The following is an 18,730-nucleotide window of genomic DNA, read 5'->3' on the forward strand; positions in this document are numbered from 1 at the left end:
TCCCTCTCCTTCTAGCTGGAGAGGGCTGATTATGTAATTGTTTGTTATGCATAGCAGCTGACTGTGGGGGATGAGGAAGAGGCCAGGAAGAACATTTTCTTTCTTCTCACCCTTCTTAGTTCTCTCTTTTTTTCTCAGTCCACCAACCCAGCCTCACAGATGCTCTCCCAGCTCATTCTCCCTGGATTGGGTGCAGAGATCAGATAACTGCTTCCCCCAGCCTAGAAACAGAATAAACAGGTCAGAGGCTGCAGTCATGGGGAGCTTCCTGAAGGAGACAGGCAGGCATCAGGGCTCTCTTCCAGCTCCTAGGAAAAGTGCCAAGCTGTGCAAACAAGATGGTAATGGAAACTTTGGGGAACCATCCAATTCAGCTCAGTTAAAAGTCTGAGCACAGAAGGAAGGATGGTGGAGGCTACCCCAGCCTACTGATTTGGGGCTTCAGCAAGGGAGACAGTGCTTTGGGTTCTTAGCTCTTCCTGGAGACTCTTGGTCACCATGGTGCTCCTGAAAATTCGGTAGATCTCTGCTCCATCCACTGAAAACAACAGTAAGTAGCTACCTTCCCAAACCTCCATTTCAGCAACAGAGACCCCCCCTTCCGACACTCCACTCATAGTCTCTCTCGTTCTTAGATACCTACCAGCTGGTCCCATCCCCAAACCTTCCCCACACAGAGGACCCCCAGGCAAGTCACGGGTGGGAGAGAGTTTCTGGAAGGACAAAGAGGCATGCTAATCCCAAGTCTGCCCTTGAGAGCCCAGTAACCTGGGTGAGTCTCAGTCTGTTTGTGTGGAAAATGGGAATGATGCACAAGGATGTGGAGGTCCATCAGAGTATGACAGTCACGAATTTAGCACAGTGCTGGTGTACAGAAGAGGCTCAGGGATGGGCAGTCCCCACCTCTTCTCCCTACTAGTCCAGCACCCAGCGACAGTCCTGCCCACGCCCTGCCCCCTACCATACCCTACCCGAAACCTTGCTCAGCCTCCCTGCCCTAGCCATCTGCCCCACTTACAGCAAATTCCTCCGTGAGAACAGATTTCAAAGGGCTGAGGAGCCTCGGTTAGAGAGTAAGTTGGTTGTTGAATGATAGTACTGGCACTGTGCTGATGGCTTTCAATACATTTAGTCCGTACAAACCTCCAGGTTTGGCAAGGGAGGAACTGTTATGGGTATTCTCATTTTATGGAAGGGGAAAATGGAGGTTCAAAGAAATTAGGTGTCCTGTTCCAGAACCCACTCACCAAGAAAGGAGCAGAGGCAGAATGCAAACCTGGTTCTCCCTGACCCTAAAACGTCCATGACCTTGGACATGTTCTCAGAGGACAAACGTGGAGGATGCCTACGTTAGTGAAGGAGGAGTGCAGGGGTGAAGACACTGAGCGGCGAGCTCAGAGGAGACTACAAGTTACGTAAGCTCCACAGCCATGGCGAGCTCCCACATGGGATCCAACCCCCAAGGATTTTAATCCAAAGGTATTCAGGTTACCAAAGAAGCTGAGTCTCTGTAGCCAGGGCCCATGGCCAAGGACGGTTCCTTGTTCCTGGGGACCTGGAGATCTGAGACGGCCTCACCCTCTTCCTGTTTACCGCGTGTCCATCCTGGTGAGCTTTATCGTCTGGAAGCATGTGAACAAAACCAGCACGATGTCCAAAGGATTCACCTCTGCTGTGTCCGGGAACCTGTCTAGGACCCCACTTCCTATCCCAGACCTTCCTAAGGATGAGTGTGTCTGCCAAATATCAACTCTGTTGTTTGCTGATTGCTTTTCTTTTGTTTCCTTATTGGCCCTGGGTCGATCCCCACAGCAGATGCCATGTTAATTGTTCCCTTATATCTCTTTATCCCTTCTTTCTTTAGTAATAGAATCTCTGAATTTGAGCTCAGCTCAAGCCCATCTATGGTAAATCAACTGGGCATCCAACTCTTGGTTTAGGCTGGGGTCGTAAAACCAAGGTGGTGAGATCAAACCCCATGTTGGACTCTGCCCTTAATGGAATCTGCATGAAATTCCTTCCCCTCCGCCACTCATCCCACCTGTTCCTCTCCCTGCTTGCCCTCTGTCACTCTCTCTCTAAAAATAAATAAATAAAATCTTAAAAAAAAAAAACCTTTTCAATTGAGTTATTTCTTTTGCTATTCTAAATCTTCATCATACTGTATTTTTAAAGAAATTGATTAGTTAGGCAATGAGAAAGGAGTCATCTTTGTTCTTTACGAAGACTTTATAAAACAGTATGGTTACCCTATTATTGACAGATTCCAGAAACTGAGACCAAGAGGGTTAGGTGACTTGGAGAAAAGGTGGAGTGGAAATTTGAACCCAGAATGTCTGATTCCTAATGCAGTAGTCTAAAAATGATGTTCAGCTGCCTCCCACATCCCACCAAGACATGTTGAACCAGGGGTTGAGCTGAGACTGGAAATATGAAGAAAGAGGGATGGCCCCAGTGGATTTCCCTGTATGAATTCAATCCATCTTTATTCAGGTGGGAGATTAGAGGTTATATAACAACCCCCCAGATAAAGCAATATCCTCTCTAATGTCATCCATACCCGGAAAACTTAAATCTCAGGGTGTTCAGATTTCTGCACAGCTGATTTCCCAGAACATATTTAAGCAGAATCTGGTTCCCTGGACACAACCCTTCAACCTGACACCATGGAGCTAGGAGGGGCTTTCACCATCTTTCTGGCACTCTCCTTGTCTTGTCTACTCATCCTCATCGCCTGGAAACGGAACAGCAAGGGGGGTAAGCTGCCCCCTGGGCCCACACCAATACCCTTCCTGGGGAACGTGTTGCAAGTCCGTACTGATGCCACTTTTCAGTCTTTCATGAAGGTAAGTCTGACTACTCCTCTCACAGAGCTGGCAACAACTAATTCTGTAGACACATGTATAACTTTGTAACATCTAAAACATAGACTCTTAGAAACATAGACCTTATAAACCTTAGACTACTAAAATTCCAGAATCTTAAACTCATGGAAACACAGACTCCTGGCACACTGGAACTTAAGACTCTCATATCTGAGAACTTCAGAATCACAATACCTTACACCCTTAAACACAAGAACTCGTGCGCTGTGATGGACTTAGAACTTTGACACTCAGTATCATGAAATCTCAGGGTTCCAGAAATTGAGCATTGCAGAGAGAGAAGCATAGATCTTGGAGTCCAGTTCATCCAGGTCCACCATTTTACAGATGAGGAAACTAAGGCTTGTGGAGGTACTGGGCGGGGAGGTCTTGCCCAGGATCACAGGACCCAAGGCATCTGTACCTTTTGCTCAATAGTCTAAGCCCAAGACTCACCTTTATCTGTTATTCCTATATCTGTACCCTCTTGAAATTTCCACCCTAAAGTCCTTGATTGACATATACTTGGTCCTCCACTCAGCTCCCTCCACTTATATCTTCCTTTGCTCCCAGCTCAAGGAGAAGTATGGTCCAGTCTTCACTGTGTACATGGGTCCCCGGCCAGTAGTTGTTTTATGTGGACATGAGGCAGTGAAAGAGGCCCTGGTAGACCGGGCAGATGAGTTCAGTGGCCGTGGAGAACTGGCTTCGATAGAGCGAAACTTCCAAGGTCATGGTAAGTAACAACGACAAAATGATGATAATATACTTCGTATGTCCCGGATTCCTTGATAAGTCCTCTGCATGAATGACTGCATTGACTCCTTTGAGGGAACTATTAATGTCTTACTAATTTTGCAAATGAGGAAGCTGAGGGTGAGAGTTTGGGTAATATCACACAGTAAGTGAAACAATTTTGTTTTGAACCCAAAACATCTGACTCATGAGTATCTGCTGCATTACTTCTGTTTTTAATGGATTAGTGACACTGTATACCCACTGAAACCCTTACAACAAACATTACTTCTTATCTCTCTGTACATACATACACACCCAACCCATAGGTCCCTGCCACCTCCACTTAGGGATATACCTTTCTAGTATGTCTTATACATCTACCTCTAACTGTTCACACTCTTCAATTCCAAACAGCCTCGTGCTATTCTTTCCATATTTCCATCCATCCATCTATCCCTATCTATTTCCTCCCATTTATCCACTTCTCCATTGATCCACGCATCCTCCAAAAACATCCATTTATTAATTAGCCTTTCTATACAAATATCTTTCTATCCAATTTATCTGTACATCTATGAATTAACTTTCCATTCACCCATCTATCCACCATTCCATCCATCCATCCATTCACTAACCCTTCTATTATTCACCCATCAATTAACCTTTCAATCCCTAAATCTTTCCAGCCACTTATCCATTCATCCCAAACCCTCTACTCATTAACACTTTACTCACCCATTGAGTCTCTTATCCATCATCTATCAGTCATTCAAGTCAAAACTCTTCCTTTCATTCATTAATCCACTAAAATAATTTCATTAAATTTCTAAACATTAATTATCAATCCACACACATCTGGTCATTTCAAAGTGTCACTTCCTAGAAGGTGGGTATGTTGATGTACAGATATGAGCTTCTGTTGCATGTATGCATATATCTAGAGAACCCAAATGGTGTACAGAAGATAAAAGTAGTTCTCCATTCCAAGGTACCATAAATGGCATTCTCTCTATACCCCCTCGCCCTTCCTATGCATCCAACCAGTTATTTATCCAGTTCTAGGTCTTTATCCTGTAATAAACTCTCCATGATCTCCCTCAATCATTCCTAGCCTGATTTCCTTTCCCTCCATCTCAATCCTAGACTGTTTTTGAGGGTCCCGTAGGGAGGGAACCGCGGTCTCTCCATCAAGCCTGGGAGGTTGGGAGGGGCTTCCCTGAGACCAGAGTCCAGAGCTTTCATAATTTGTTCCCATCCTTGTGTAGCACAGAGTTAGACACAGGAAGGGGAGGGGAGGCAGGAGGTTGACCCAAAGATTCTGGCAGGTGTAGCTCTGGCTAATGGAGAACGATGGAGGATCCTCCGACGCTTCTCCCTGACCATTCTTCGGGACTTCGGAATGGGAAAGCGGAGCATTGAGGAGCGGATCCAGGAAGAGGCTGGCTTTTTACTAGAGGAATTACGGAAGACCAAGGGTAAGGCTGGGAGGAGGGGGCAGGGCTAAAAGATGAATGGTTATTATAAAAAGCTCAGTCATGAGAAGATGGGCCTTGGTGGGAAAAGGCTCTAGAATGGGAGAGGGTGAAAAAGACTAAGGGTTTACTGAGATTTCTAGCCAGGCTCCATGTTAAAAGTTAATGTGAAAGCCTCTCAGAGACCACTTGTTCAGAAGCTTTAATCAGTGGATCTCAGGGATTTTGTGAGCTCCTGAAAGCATGTGCAAACTTTTGCAATATGTAAATTTGTGCCTTTTTCTGGTGACAGGATCAAATTTAATTACACATATATGTATACATATAGTACATACACTCAACCCATAGGTCTCTGCCACCTCCACTTAGGGAATACAATTGTCATAAATACATAAATACATAATACAATTGTCATAAAACTACATATTGTACAATTTTACCATCCTAAGCATTCCTAAGTGCCTATTCCAGTGTATTTGCATTGTTGTGAAACAGATCTCCAGAATCTTTCATCTTGCAAATCTGAAACTCTATACTCATTTGATTATTTTTTAAGGAATTTTTTTTAAGGAATCCAATCCCTGCCCTGAAATAAGGTCTGGAACCAACAGGATTTAGAGGGGAAAAAAAGACACAGCAGCTTAGAAGTACAAAGAGAAATAGATAAGATATAACGAGAGAGAAATTTCTCTAAATCAGAGTTTCCCTTCTAGGTTTCATGGGTGCTAACTAAACAGTCTACATGAAGGCTTTTTTTTTTTTTTTAAGATTTTATTTATTTGACAGACAGAGATCACAAGCAGGCAGAGAGGCAGGCAGAGACAGAGAGAGGGGAAGCAGGCTCCCTGCTGAGCAGAGAGCTCATTGTGGGGCTCAATCCCAGGACCCTGCAATCATGACCTGAGCTGAAGGCAGAGACTTTAACCCACTGAGCCACCCAGACACCCTGACATGAAGACTTTGAATGTCCATTGTACCCCCAGAAATTACTTGCAAAATTGTGTATTTGTGAATATGAGCGTTGTTCTAGAAAAATTGTCCCCAGATCCGGTATCCTGTTTTAGATGGTGCAGCTGAGGCCAAAGGAAGAATTTTCTTAATAGTTCAAATGGAATCATTGCTAGAGATACACAGAATCCAGGCTTCCTTTTTTTTTTTTTTAAATGTGTCCCATACGATGACTTCTTTCCCAAATCTGTGACTCTACAGCACAAACACAGTTAAATAACCAAAAGTAATGATTAAACTCCACCAGCACTTTTTGGGTGCTTATTACATGGCAAGGGCAGTGCTAAGCATTTCACATGGATAATTATATTGAAGCCTCAGGTTACTAAACCAATTTGGTTACTAAACCAATTTGCATACTGGGAAATCTAGACTCGAAACACAAAAAAATGAAGTAACTAACATGTGCTATTACACAGTGGAGCCAAGACTTGTATCCATGATTGAATGGTTCTCCATCCCATGCTCCTAATCACTGTCTCCAACCTAGACAATTTCCACCCTCCAGGTTCTCCCATCGAACCCACCTTCTTCCTGAGCCGCACTGTCTCCAACGTCATCAGTTCTGTCGTCTTTGGAAGCCGCTTTGACTATGAAGACCAGCAGTTTCCTGAAGCTGCTGCAGATGATCAATGAGAGTTTCATTGAGATGAGCACACCCTGGGCACAGGTGCCCACTAACCACCTCCCTGCCCACTCCCAAGCTCAGAGAACTAAGCACCTGCCTGTACCTCACTTAGTCCTCCCCACAACCTTGGAAGGCAAGGATTGATACACCTGGAGCCTCCAAGAAGCAAATGGACTCACCCAATCCTCAGACCCAGATCTGGGTGTTGAGCCCAGCTAGCTGACCCCAGACTCAGCCTACACTGGCCCCAGGTGCCCATTGCTGACAAACGCCCTTTGCTTATTCCCCACAGCTGTATGACATGTATTCCGGGATCATGCAGTACTTGCCAGGAAGACACAATCGCATCTACTACTTGGTAGAAGAGCTCAAGGACTTCATTGCCTCTAGGGTGAAGATCAATGAAGCATCTTTTGACCCACAAAACCCTCGGGACTTCATTGACTGCTTCCTCATCAAGATGTACCAGGTACCTCTTCTCCAATCCTTTTCTCTCATCATCCTATTCCCTAGTACCCTGCAAATTTTACCTGCAAACCTGTTGGAGTTAAAAGAGCAAGCATTGTTTTACATCGTTGGCTCTTATTTATAGATGAGATATAGAAACTGTGAAGGCATACATACACTCTTACGCTTTCATTTATTTTTTTTAAAGATTTTATTTATTTATTTGACAGAGAGAGGTAGTGAGAGAGGGAACACAAGCAGGGGAAGTGGGAGAGGGAGAAGCAGGCTTCCTGCTGGGCAGGGAGCCCGATGTGGGGCTTGATCCCAGGATCCCGGAATCGTGACCTGAGTTGAAGGCAGACACCCAACGACTGAGCCACCCAGGCACCCTACTCTTAACGCTTTTAAAATAAACTTTGAATCTAGAAAATTTAAGAGCAAGGATACTTAAAACTTATACCTTTCAAATCATTTGTGATTACAAGTACCAGAGACTTACAAATACAGAAAGCCAGAATGAGTCTTTACAGTCTTAGAATTTGAGAAACTTAGACTTTGAGAATTTGAGAAGCTTAAGAGTTTAAGCTTTAAATTTAAGTCTTAGAGATGTAGAAATTTAGAAACTTAATACTTCTATATCATAAAGTCTTGGAATTTTAGAAATTTATGAATTTTTTTATTACACTCAGCACTTGGAATTTTACAATTATATAGCTTAATGTCCTAGAACTTTCAAATTTCTACTTTTTCTCCTCCCATTTTCCCCACTGTCCACTCCAATCACACTGGCCTCCTTGTTGTTCCTCTATACATGGGGGACACTGCTGCCCCAGGACCTGTGCTCTGGCTGTTTCCTCTCCCAGATAGTCACTTGGTTTAACCATCTATTGTGTTTCCACAAAGAGACAAAATAAGAAGATAAACACAGAAGAGGGTGATTCTGTGTCCTATCCCTCTCATTTTCAGGATACAAATAATCCCCACACAGAATTTAATCTCAAGAATTTGGTGCTGACCACACTCAACCTATTCTTTGCTGGCACAGAGACTGTGAGCTCTACACTACGTTATGGATTGCTGCTAATGATGAAGTACCCTGAGGTGGAAGGTGAGTGTTCACCTGAGCTGCTTACCTGGTGACCCCCACTCCCAACAGGGAAGAAGACATAATCTTGAAACCTTAGAACCCCACGGTCATACACTCTTCACACTCTGGAATCTCAGTGTACAAAATCTCACCTCTGACTTAGAAGGCTATTTAACTAATCTTCTACTTGGTGCCTGTGTTTAGTTTCCTATGGTTGCTGTAATAAATTACCAGAAATTTAGCAGCTTAAATTAGCATAAATCTATTATCCTATAGTTCTGGATTTCGGAAGTTTACACAGGATTTCACTGGCTGGAATCAAGGTAGAATCAGTTTCCTTGCCTTTTCGGCTTCAAGAGCTATATTCCTTGCATTCCTGGGCTCATGACCCTTGCTTCATCTTCAAGGCCAGAAGCATAGCATCTTCAAATCTCTCTGCCTCAGTGCTCACATCTCCTCTCACTCTGACCCTTCTGCCTCCCAATTACACAGACACTTGTGATTTTATTTAGGGCCAATCTGGATAATCCAGGATAATCTCCACCTCTCAAGAGCCTTACTCTGATGATGTCTTCAAAGCCCCAAGTTTGTCCTCTATGGTAACATGCACAATTTCTGGGGGTTAGGAGGTAGTTACCTTTGATGGTCCTTATTTAGCCAACTATAGTGCAGGAATCCAATAGAATCCATCTCAAATAAATTGCAGTCTGGTCTTGTTGGGTAACTCTAGTGATGAGGAGCTCATTCCTTGCTTAAAGAAAACCCCCAATATTGGCATCTCTCCCTTCTAATGCAGTTCAAAACAAGCCAAAGAATTTTTCCTGGTATAGACAATGGGAGAGACTAACTTGTTTCCACTCAAACTTTTCTAGCCCCTGCTCCATTGTCCTTGTGTTTTACCAAATGATAATCATAACAACTAAATACCTAAACAAACAGATATTTAACGGACACCTGCTATGTGCCTAGGCACTATTCTCTTACTTGCATGCTGCATTTTAGGTAAATTTTACAACTCTATAAACTCGTTGAACCATCTCATCCATTTGGAAGATGAAGAAACAGAGGCTCAGGGTGCCTAGGTAGCCTAGTGGGTGGGGCCTCTGCCTTCTGCTCGGATCATAATCTCAGGGTCCTGGGATCCATCCCCATATCGGGCTTTTTGCTCAGCGGGGAGCCTGCATTCCCCTCTCTCTCTGCCTGCCTCTCTGCCTACTTGTGATTGCTGTCTCTGTCAAATAAATAAATAGAATCTTAAAAAAGAAAGAAAGAAAGAAAGAAACAGAGGCTCAGAAGGTTAAGTCATTTGCCTCAGAGTCACTCATCTAGGAAGTTCAGGGAGGAGTAACTGCACCAATAGTGTTCTTAATTCCTGTGACATAATTGCTGTCACTTGCTTCAATCCTGTCCTGGTTATGTGTTGTACCTTTCCTCCATCCTATCAAAAATCTGTGTATGACAGCCCATCTGGGACCAGGACACTGCCCTGCTCTTTAGTACTTGCAAGATAAAGACCAAACATCCCAGCGGGCACTCTAGGCTCCAGGCTGTGTGTCTCCCATCGGTCTGGGAGCACCCCACCAATGAGTCAGATGTTAAGAATAAAGAGGCATTGCAAACACACATGGTGTGCTCCCTCAGGATCCACAGGTACTAAAGATACAAACCCATAGCCTAGCCTTGACCTCCAGAAACACCTCCTGTATCTTTGTCTGCTATGTTTTCTGGCCCCTTCTAGCCAAGATCCATGAAGAGATTGACCAGGTGATTGGACCACACCGGATCCCAAGTGTGGATGACAGAGTGAAGATGCCCTACACGGACGCTGTGATTCATGAGATACAGAGACTGACAGATATCGTACCCATGGGTGTCCCCCATAATGTCATCCGGGACACTCATTTCCGAGGCTACCTTCTGCCCAAGGTAGAGCTGGGTCTCACTGTTACCCCTTCTCCCTCCACCTCACTCCTCTCTCCTCCTGGTACCCTGCCCCCATCCTCCAACACTGATTTCTCCTAACTGTCCAAATTTCCACCCCAGGGCACTGATGTGTTCCCGCTGCTTGGCTCCGTCCTCAAAGACCCCAAATACTTCCGCTATCCAGATGCCTTCTATCCTCAACACTTCCTGGATGAGCAGGGCCGCTTCAAGAAGAATGAAGCCTTTGTACCTTTTTCCTCTGGTAGGTTTCTATGGTCTGAGTCCCCCTGCCCCCACCACAGGAACATGCTAGATGTGACCCCCCAATTCTTAGTCTGTTTTCGACATTCAGGTCTGGATGGATGCTGATTGAATGCTATTTTCCAGAATCATGGGATATTAGAACCGTTAACTCTGATAATTAGAAAAGGTATAGTATTAAAGAGATATCAGCAAACTTTTTCTGTTAAGGACCAAGTAGAAAATATTTTAGTTTTTGCCAGGAGTAGAATCTCAGTCTGAACTATTCAACTAACCCCCTTGTGCCACAGAAGTGACCATGGACAGCACAAAAAATGCATGAGAATGTCTGTGATACCAAAAACCTTTATTTATGAACATAGAAATTTGAATTTCATCAAATTCACACATGTCAGAAAATGTTATTTTTCTTTTGACTGTTTCAACCATTTAAAGATGTGAAAAGCATCCTTAGTTTTGTTGAAGAACAAATATTCAGTTGAGTAAATTTGAATATATAATTGGCTTTATTAAATGATTCATGAATCAAGCAGCATTCCATCTAGTAAGTAGAGGGCAGCCTTAGGGTTGTAGAAATAGAAAGTCTGTATAGGGAGGAGAGTGGGCAGGAAATTATTAGCAAAAGAAAAGAAAGGATTGTTATAGACAAGATCACCTTCCCCTAGGGGAAGGGCAGGGTTTTAAAATTTTATTTAAATTTAATTAATTAACATATAGTATATTATTAGTTTCAGGGGTAAAGTTCAGTGATTCATCAGCTACATATAACACCCACTGCTCTAGACATCACATGCCCTTCTTAATGCCCTTAACCCAGAATTAAGAGTGTCTTAAGGTTTGTCTCCCTCTCTGATTTCATCTTGTTTTATTTTTTCCTCCCTTCCCCTATGGGCCTCTGTTTTGTTTCTTAAATTCCTCACATGCATGAAATCATATGATATTTGACTTTTCTGATTGACTTATTTTGCTTAGCACGATGCCCTCTAGTTCCATCCATGTCTTTGTAAGTGGCAAGATCTTATTAGGTGGATTACATCATCTTCTTCTAGGGGGTGGAGAGGGTCCATGTGGCAGATCACTTCACGGGTGCAGATCAAAAAATTCTCAACTAACTGGTTAAGACTGCATTTCTGGGGGAGGTTGAAATTAGCTTAGATATTGAGCGTGGGTTAATGACTTGGCCTAATCTAAGTGACTCCATTTGGGGTGTGTGATTTTCTTTTTTAACAGTTTGCAGGTAGTATAAAAAATAGGCAGCAGGTGGATTTGCCTGATGAACAGGAGCTTGTGACCGATGACACATCACCTTAAGAGAGTATTTTAAGTATAAGCCATATTCAATCAGTGCAGTGGTTAGGAAACAGAACCCCCACCCCACCCTTATAAAGGTTGGAATCATAGGTGAGTTACTTCCATTTCCTGTCTATAAAGCGGGGATTCATCTTTTCAAACCATTGGAAGGGTGACCAACAAATAGTAAGCATTATTTAAGGGTGAGTCAGTCTTTCTTTCTTTCTTTCCTTTTTTTCCCCCTTCACCAGCATCTGACACCTAACAGGCATTTGGTAAACCTTTGAGAAATTTAAATGAACAGAAACTTCAAATTCGAGGGGTTTTTTAAGAGCCATTCCTTCTTGAGATCTGATGGAATCAAGTCATCAGAGAAGTAGCTGCCATGCGTTGAGCTCCTATAAGTGGCAGATCCTAGAGGAGCCCACTGAGTCTTTTACAATAACCCCACAAAGCAGGTATTAATTATCATGAGCCCAGGGATGCTGAGGAGGCTCTGAGCGGTGATGGGGTGATGGGGCCAGAAAGCTCCACACGCCCTCATGATCCCAGTGCAAATATGAGCCGCCCTCCATCCTCCCCTGTGCCCACAGGAAAGCGCATCTGCCTGGGCGAGGCTATGGCCCGCATGGAACTCTTTCTCTACTTTACGTCCATCCTTCAGAACTTCTCTCTACACTCGCTGGTGCCACCCGCTGACATCGATATCACACCCAGGGTCTCAGGCTTTGGCAATATCCCTCCAACCTACGAGCTCTGCCTCAAGGCCCGCTGAGTGCCCCCTACTGAGCGTGGAAGGAACGGTCGGAGACCAGAGCTCTGTCCACGGATACGAGTGCATCAGCTCACCTCCTCTAAGGTGGAGAGGCGCTCACAACAGCTTAAATCCTCACAACAGCTCTAAGAGAAGGCACTATTCCTACTGTCATGGGACTGCAGGTCAGGGAGGGTTGCGGGCAAATACAGAGATATGTACCGGCTCCATCCAATGGAAAAGCAATGCGCTGTCCAAGATTTCAGCAACAATCTGGAGAATTTGTGTTCTCTTCCCCTCTGTGGTGCTTCCTGTCTCCACCGAATTCTTGTTATAGACTCTATGTCTTTTTGTGATAGTGACCCAAATGTAGTGCACCATTCGTCTCCCTGATTATCATCTCCCGCACAAAATAAAATAAAATAAAAGCAGCCAGGGAGTCAAAGCTGTTGAGTGTAGCTGGCTTCTTGTGTGTTCTGTGCACCGTCACTGTAGGGCATAGAAAACTACTTAAAATGACCTTTTAGATTCCCCTGTTATTAATTACCCTTCATAGGAGTTCACCACCAGAGATTTCCCACTTGATGCTCAACCCCCCAATACTCTATTCACAACCATCTTGCTGGCTCCTTGCCCGAAACCCCGTCAATTTTCTCTCCCTCTAAACGTACCTTCCTGGTCTGCAGGGAACTTCTTTCACAACTCCCAGTTCCAGATTCTCCCCCATTCCATTGTGGAGAATCATTCAGCCTTCTATCATTCTATTTCCAAGCTCCATCAACTCACTTAGTGGATGAAAGCTTTCCCTCATACTTCATTTTATTCAACCAATGTTTGTCAAATACCCAACATGTACCAATACCGTCTTCAAGTACTTGGGATCCATCAGTGAACAAAGAAGACCACAACTCCTGCCCTCGTGGAGTTTCCTTCTAGTGGGAGACATAGACAATGAAGAATAAACATAATAAATAAGTAAATGATAAAATAATATATTAGGACAGCAGAGATTCCAGGATTGGGATTACGATCAGGACAGGGTAGGTGTCTCAAGGTGGTGGAGAAACAGGCTATGTGGGTTATTGGGAAGGGAGTGTTTCTGGCAGTAAGATTTAAAAAAAACAGCAGAGCCATAAAGCAGGAGGCTATGCATGTGTGTTCTAGAATCCACAAACAGACTACGGGTGGAGTGGAGGAGGGAGAGAAGGGGAAATGGGAAGAAGGCAGGGCATGAAAGAGCCAGATTGTGTGAAGCCTCGTGGACCTCAGTAAGGACCTGGGCTTTTAGTCTGAGTGAGGGGATGGTTCCTGGCGAATACAGGGTGACATACACCAACTGACATATTTTAAAGGCAAACTCTGGCTGCTGCCTGAAGATGAGATTGAAGATGGGGAAATAGAGATCTGTGTTGTAGAAACAGGGAGAGGTGAGCCAGGTTGGGATCTGCTATGAAGATGGAGCTGGCAAGGTTTGCTGATGAATTGAATATGGGGTGGGAGAAAAAGAGGGTCAGGGATGAGACCTCATCCTTTGGAATCTCTCTTAACCTCATAGGTTCCATAATAGTTGGCTTTGTAATGTTAAGGAGCGTGAACAAACTGTCCTTGGTCTGGGGCTTTCTTGGAACAGCATGGACTCAGCTCTGAGCTGAGGTGGATCCTGATGGTGTTGTAGCCAGGCTGTCAGCTCACTGCTCTCTTGGCAAGAACAGCAAGTTCTTAAGGGGGAATCTGGAGGCACATCTCCATGCCCATCACAGACATAGACACACAAACACACATCATTATAGCCCTACCACTCTCTCCATGAGCCATCTTTAGAGCTACCAACTCACTTAGCAAGTATATAACCCAATCGTCACTACACATTCTTAGCTGTGAAAATCTTATGTTAGATTTTCCTGTATGCAAGTCCAATACATGAAATAGTTTGGAAAAGGATTGCTAATCTCCCTCTGAGTGAAGCACAAAAGAGCTCTAGACCCTCAAAGACACTTTATTTTCTCTCATGAGGAGACATTCCCCAGGGCTACAAGGCACCTAACCATTCCAGACACATTCCTGCCCTCAGTCCTGCACACTGTTGGGATCTCCTGACATTAAGGTGACCAGGAGAGAGTCAGTTACTGACCACATGGCTCACAGTCCAGCACGTTCATTACTGGTGTTAAGGAAAATCAGTAATTAGATGGGTTTCAGCTAACAAAACAAAAACCAGAGTTACAGAACAGAAAGATGATAGAAGCAGAAGGAAAAACTAGGCAATGTAGGGACTATGAACTTCATTTTTCTTTTCTTGAGTGGGCTGCTGACAGACTGACAGCTATCAGAGGCTGGTTCTGTCCTTGGGTTGTTAGATGGATCAGCAGTAAAAACAAATCAAATTCTTTTTTTTTTTTTAAGATTTTATTTATTTATTTAACAGAGAGAGAGAGGGAGAGCACAAGCAGGGGAAGCAGCAGGCAGAGGGAGAGAGAGAAGCAGGCTCCCAGCCAAGCAAGGTTGTGGGATGAGGGACTCAAACCTAGGACCCTGAGATCATGACCCAAGCCAAAGGCAGCCGCCCAACCAACTGAGCCACCCAGGTGTCCCCAAATCAAATTCTTTGTTGGATTGTCTAGAAGATCTTGAGACTTTAAATCTGAAATGTGTGAAAGGCTCTCTCTATCCATATCTGTCATGTCCTTAGAAACTTCATGTTTGGTTTTTATCATTTTCTGACCAGAATTTCTCATACTGCTCCTTCATGAGACACATGTATTGTCATTCTTTTTAAAAATTATATTATGTTAGTCACCATACAGTACATCATTAGTTTTTGATTCATTGTTTGCGTATAACACCCAGTGCTCCATGTAATCCATGCCCTCCTTAATACCCATCACTACACTCCCCCATCCTCCTAACCCCTTCCCCTCTAAAACTCTCAGTGTGATTCCTGGAGCCCATAGTATCTCATGGTTCCTCTCCCACTCTGATTCCCCCCCTTCATTTCTCCATTCCTTCTGATGTCCTCCATGCTATTCCTAATGTTCCACATATGAGCAAAACCATACGATAAGTGTCTTCTCTGTTTGACTTATTTCACTCAGCATAGGTATTATCATTCTTCTCAAAATTTGTCAATTTAATGATAAAGAAAATGTGGCACACTATGGTTTAAGTTTTTATTTCTTTGATTAGTAATGAGACCTGACTTTTGTGTGTTTATCCTTGCATATATTCCTTACCCATGAACCTACTCTATATTCAGAATTTTACTCATTGATTCTATAAACTTGTCATGCAACGAAGATGCTGACCTTTATTCTTGGTTTTGGATAAAGAGGTTTCATGAGGCATTTGCCCTTGAATTCACGTTGTTGTGGTTTTTTAAAAAAATAATAAAATTATTACTTTTGAAGTCAAATTCTTTCTAATTTTTGGTGATTTATCTAATTATCTCTAGTTTTAGAAATATCTCCTCTGTACATACCTGTTGACACAATAGTTACACTTCAGAAAAGTGTGCAAAGATGGAAACACAGGGATGTTCATTTCAACGGTGTTTATAAAGACAAAAATAAGGTGAATAATCCACATATGCATTTTCTAGCAGATTAGCATGCATTGGTCATCAAACTAAATGAATTGGTGCTTTTCCTCCAGTAAGAGAAAGATCCAGAATGTGAAAAAAAATTACTAAAAATGTTTCAACAAAGTCTCTTTAATTTTCTACTTGATACAATGTTAAGTGAAAAGCAGATGTAACCTAAGCAACTGTGTTCGCTCTCAGCGGCTGGAGTTTCTTCCCTCCACTTCAAAGATCTGAGCATTGGTGAGCCCTCCCAACGGAAGACTCCTGTGCAAAACAGACTCATTGAAGGAGAGAGAATGACCACCTCATTGCTCCCAAGGGGTGAGCTATAAAGACTCTTTAACCACTGAAATAAATGACTTTAATGACACCTAATTACAAACTTCCCTTTCTCATTTTGGCCAAGAGAGGAGGAGTGGAAGGGTTACTTCCTCTTCCTCTAGAACTACGTTATCCAGCAGGATGGGCATTAGCTATATGTGACAAGTGAGCATTTGGAATAAAGCTGGTGAGAGGAAATCACAATTGATGAGGGAGTGTTGCTACCTTGCTGTTAACTCTAGCCCATGGTTTCACTAGGATTCACTCTGAGAAAGACAAATACTGCATGATCTCACTTACCTATAGAATCTAAAAGAGCCAAACTTATAAAAAACCCCTGTTAGATTGGTGATTTCAGAGGCTGGGGGCTGGGGGAAATGGGGAGATGTTAGTCAGAAGGTACAAACTTCCCATTATGAGACAAGAAATTTCTGCAGATTCATGGGACATCATGGTGACTACACGTAACAGTACATTATATTACATACTTGAAAACTGATAAGAAAATAAAACTTGAATGTTCTCACCATCAAAAAAAAATAGTGATTATATGAGGCAATTTGTTAACTAGCCCTCTTCTGGTAATCATTTTGTGGTATAAACATGCACCAAATCATCACATTGGTTTTTTTTAATGTTTTTGTTTTTTTAAGATTTTATTTATTTATTTGACAGAGAGAGATCACAAGTAGGCAGAGAGGCAGGCAGAGAGAGAGAAGGAAGCAGGCTCCCTGCTGAGCAGACAGCCTGATGTGGGGCTTGATCACAGGACCCTGAGATCATGACCTTAGCTGAAGGCAGAGGCTTAACCCACTGAGCCACCCAGGCACCTACCAAAGCATCACATTGTACACCCCACTGCACATCACAGCACTACACATCAATTGTAAATGAAGTTGCGAAAGAAACGAAATCCAACTTCAGATGAGCTTTGACTATTACGAAGCAGCCTGTTACAAGATGCCGGGTAACAAGGTTTTGGGCAAAGGGAACAGTAAATGTAATTGTGTACTTACATATGTTTATGTGCATTCAGGAAGGTCTGGAAGGGAGTTAACCTAAATAGAAAGTCTTATTTCTATGAGAGTGGATTTGGGGTTGCACTGCTTATCCCTGGGTAACAAAGCACAACACTTCATTCAACAATAAGCATTTATGGGACTTCGGTTTCTGAGGGTTAACTGGGGGGTTTGCTGGTCTGGGTTCAGCTCGGCGAGGTGGCTCCCCTCCCCGTGGCCATCTTCCTCCTCATGTCCACTGGCCCCAACCCAGCCCTGTTCTCATGGTGATGGCAGAGGTGCAGTGTACAAGTACCTTTCCTGTCTTTGATCCCTCCACATCCATAACTCAAAGCAAGTCTCTGGGCCATGGCCAAGATCAAGATGTGAAGACACGAGACGCCTGGGTGGCTCAGTTGGTTAAGCAGCTGCCTTCGGCTCAGGTCATGATCCCAGGGTCCTGGGATCGAGGCCCACGTCGGGCTCCTTGCTTGCAGGGAGCCTGCTTCTCCCTCTGCCTCTGCCTGCCTCTTTGTCTGCCTGGGCTCGCTCTCTCTCTCTCCCTCTGTCTCTGGCAAATAAATAAATAAAATCTTTAAAAAAAAAAAAAAAAGATGTGCAGACACACAATCCATCCACTGGGATGTGGAGAAGGAGTAAATGTTTCTGAAGAATAATGTACTCTGGCTCTTACTTTTTTTCTTTAGCCTTTTCTGTGTTGTCTAAATTATTTTATGTCATGGCCAGCGCGACAATCAACCAGGAACGTGAGGGTAAGAGGATGGTGAAAGGAAATTAAGAGAAAAAGAGATGGGGGCAGGAGGAGCACTGAGGAGGATGTCCAACAGTGCCGATTTTATTCAGCATCTTACAAGCATTTATAAGGCAGACCACAATAGGAGTAATACATCAGTATCTAGTCAGATAACCAGAAGTTCCTATAACAAGTTTACATTAACTACAAACAAATCTCATGATGCCAGGTAGTCATGGCTAATGCCATTAGCTACTATTGATACAAGAAGTTACAATCAACCGGGGAGTGGGTTATGGGAAGTACAGGAAAAACAAGGGCCAACTAAGAATTTAAGACCCTGACCACATTGTTCCCTTCTGTAGGGAGAACGTGTGGGAAGTCACGTAGGTGAGTGCATGACTCATAGCACAGACCCTTTCTCAGTGTTACTCAACTTTCCTGTCCTTAACCCCTTATCAAGGTGTCTGGACTTTAAAGGAGACGCAAGTCAGGGCCTGGTTTGATCCATGACTCCAACCGTGCTGTGGCCTCCAACAATTTTAATAAGTAGTGTGTATCACTTTAACATCAGGGGGAAAAAAGTAATAAAGCCATTCAATTTAAAA

General features: G+C 43.5%; 1 protein-coding gene across 1 annotated transcript; it reads left to right on the forward strand.

Annotated features, from left to right (window-relative positions):
- Positions 1-2,181: 2,181 nt before the first annotated feature.
- LOC116580111 (cytochrome P450 2G1-like) lies at positions 2,182-13,045 on the forward strand. Its single transcript, XM_032326149.1, is given in 10 exon segments — positions 2,182-2,846; positions 3,438-3,600; positions 4,928-5,077; positions 6,591-6,688; positions 6,690-6,752; positions 7,003-7,179; positions 8,124-8,265; positions 9,983-10,170; positions 10,288-10,429; positions 12,312-13,045. Coding segments are annotated over 10 exon segments (1,485 nt in total). The 5' UTR covers positions 2,182-2,666; the 3' UTR covers positions 12,494-13,045.
- The last annotated feature ends 5,685 nt before the right edge of the window (positions 13,046-18,730 follow it).

This window comes from Mustela erminea, chromosome 19 (genome assembly GCF_009829155.1).
Source record: "Mustela erminea isolate mMusErm1 chromosome 19, mMusErm1.Pri, whole genome shotgun sequence".
Lineage (NCBI taxonomy): Eukaryota > Metazoa > Chordata > Mammalia > Carnivora > Mustelidae > Mustela > Mustela erminea.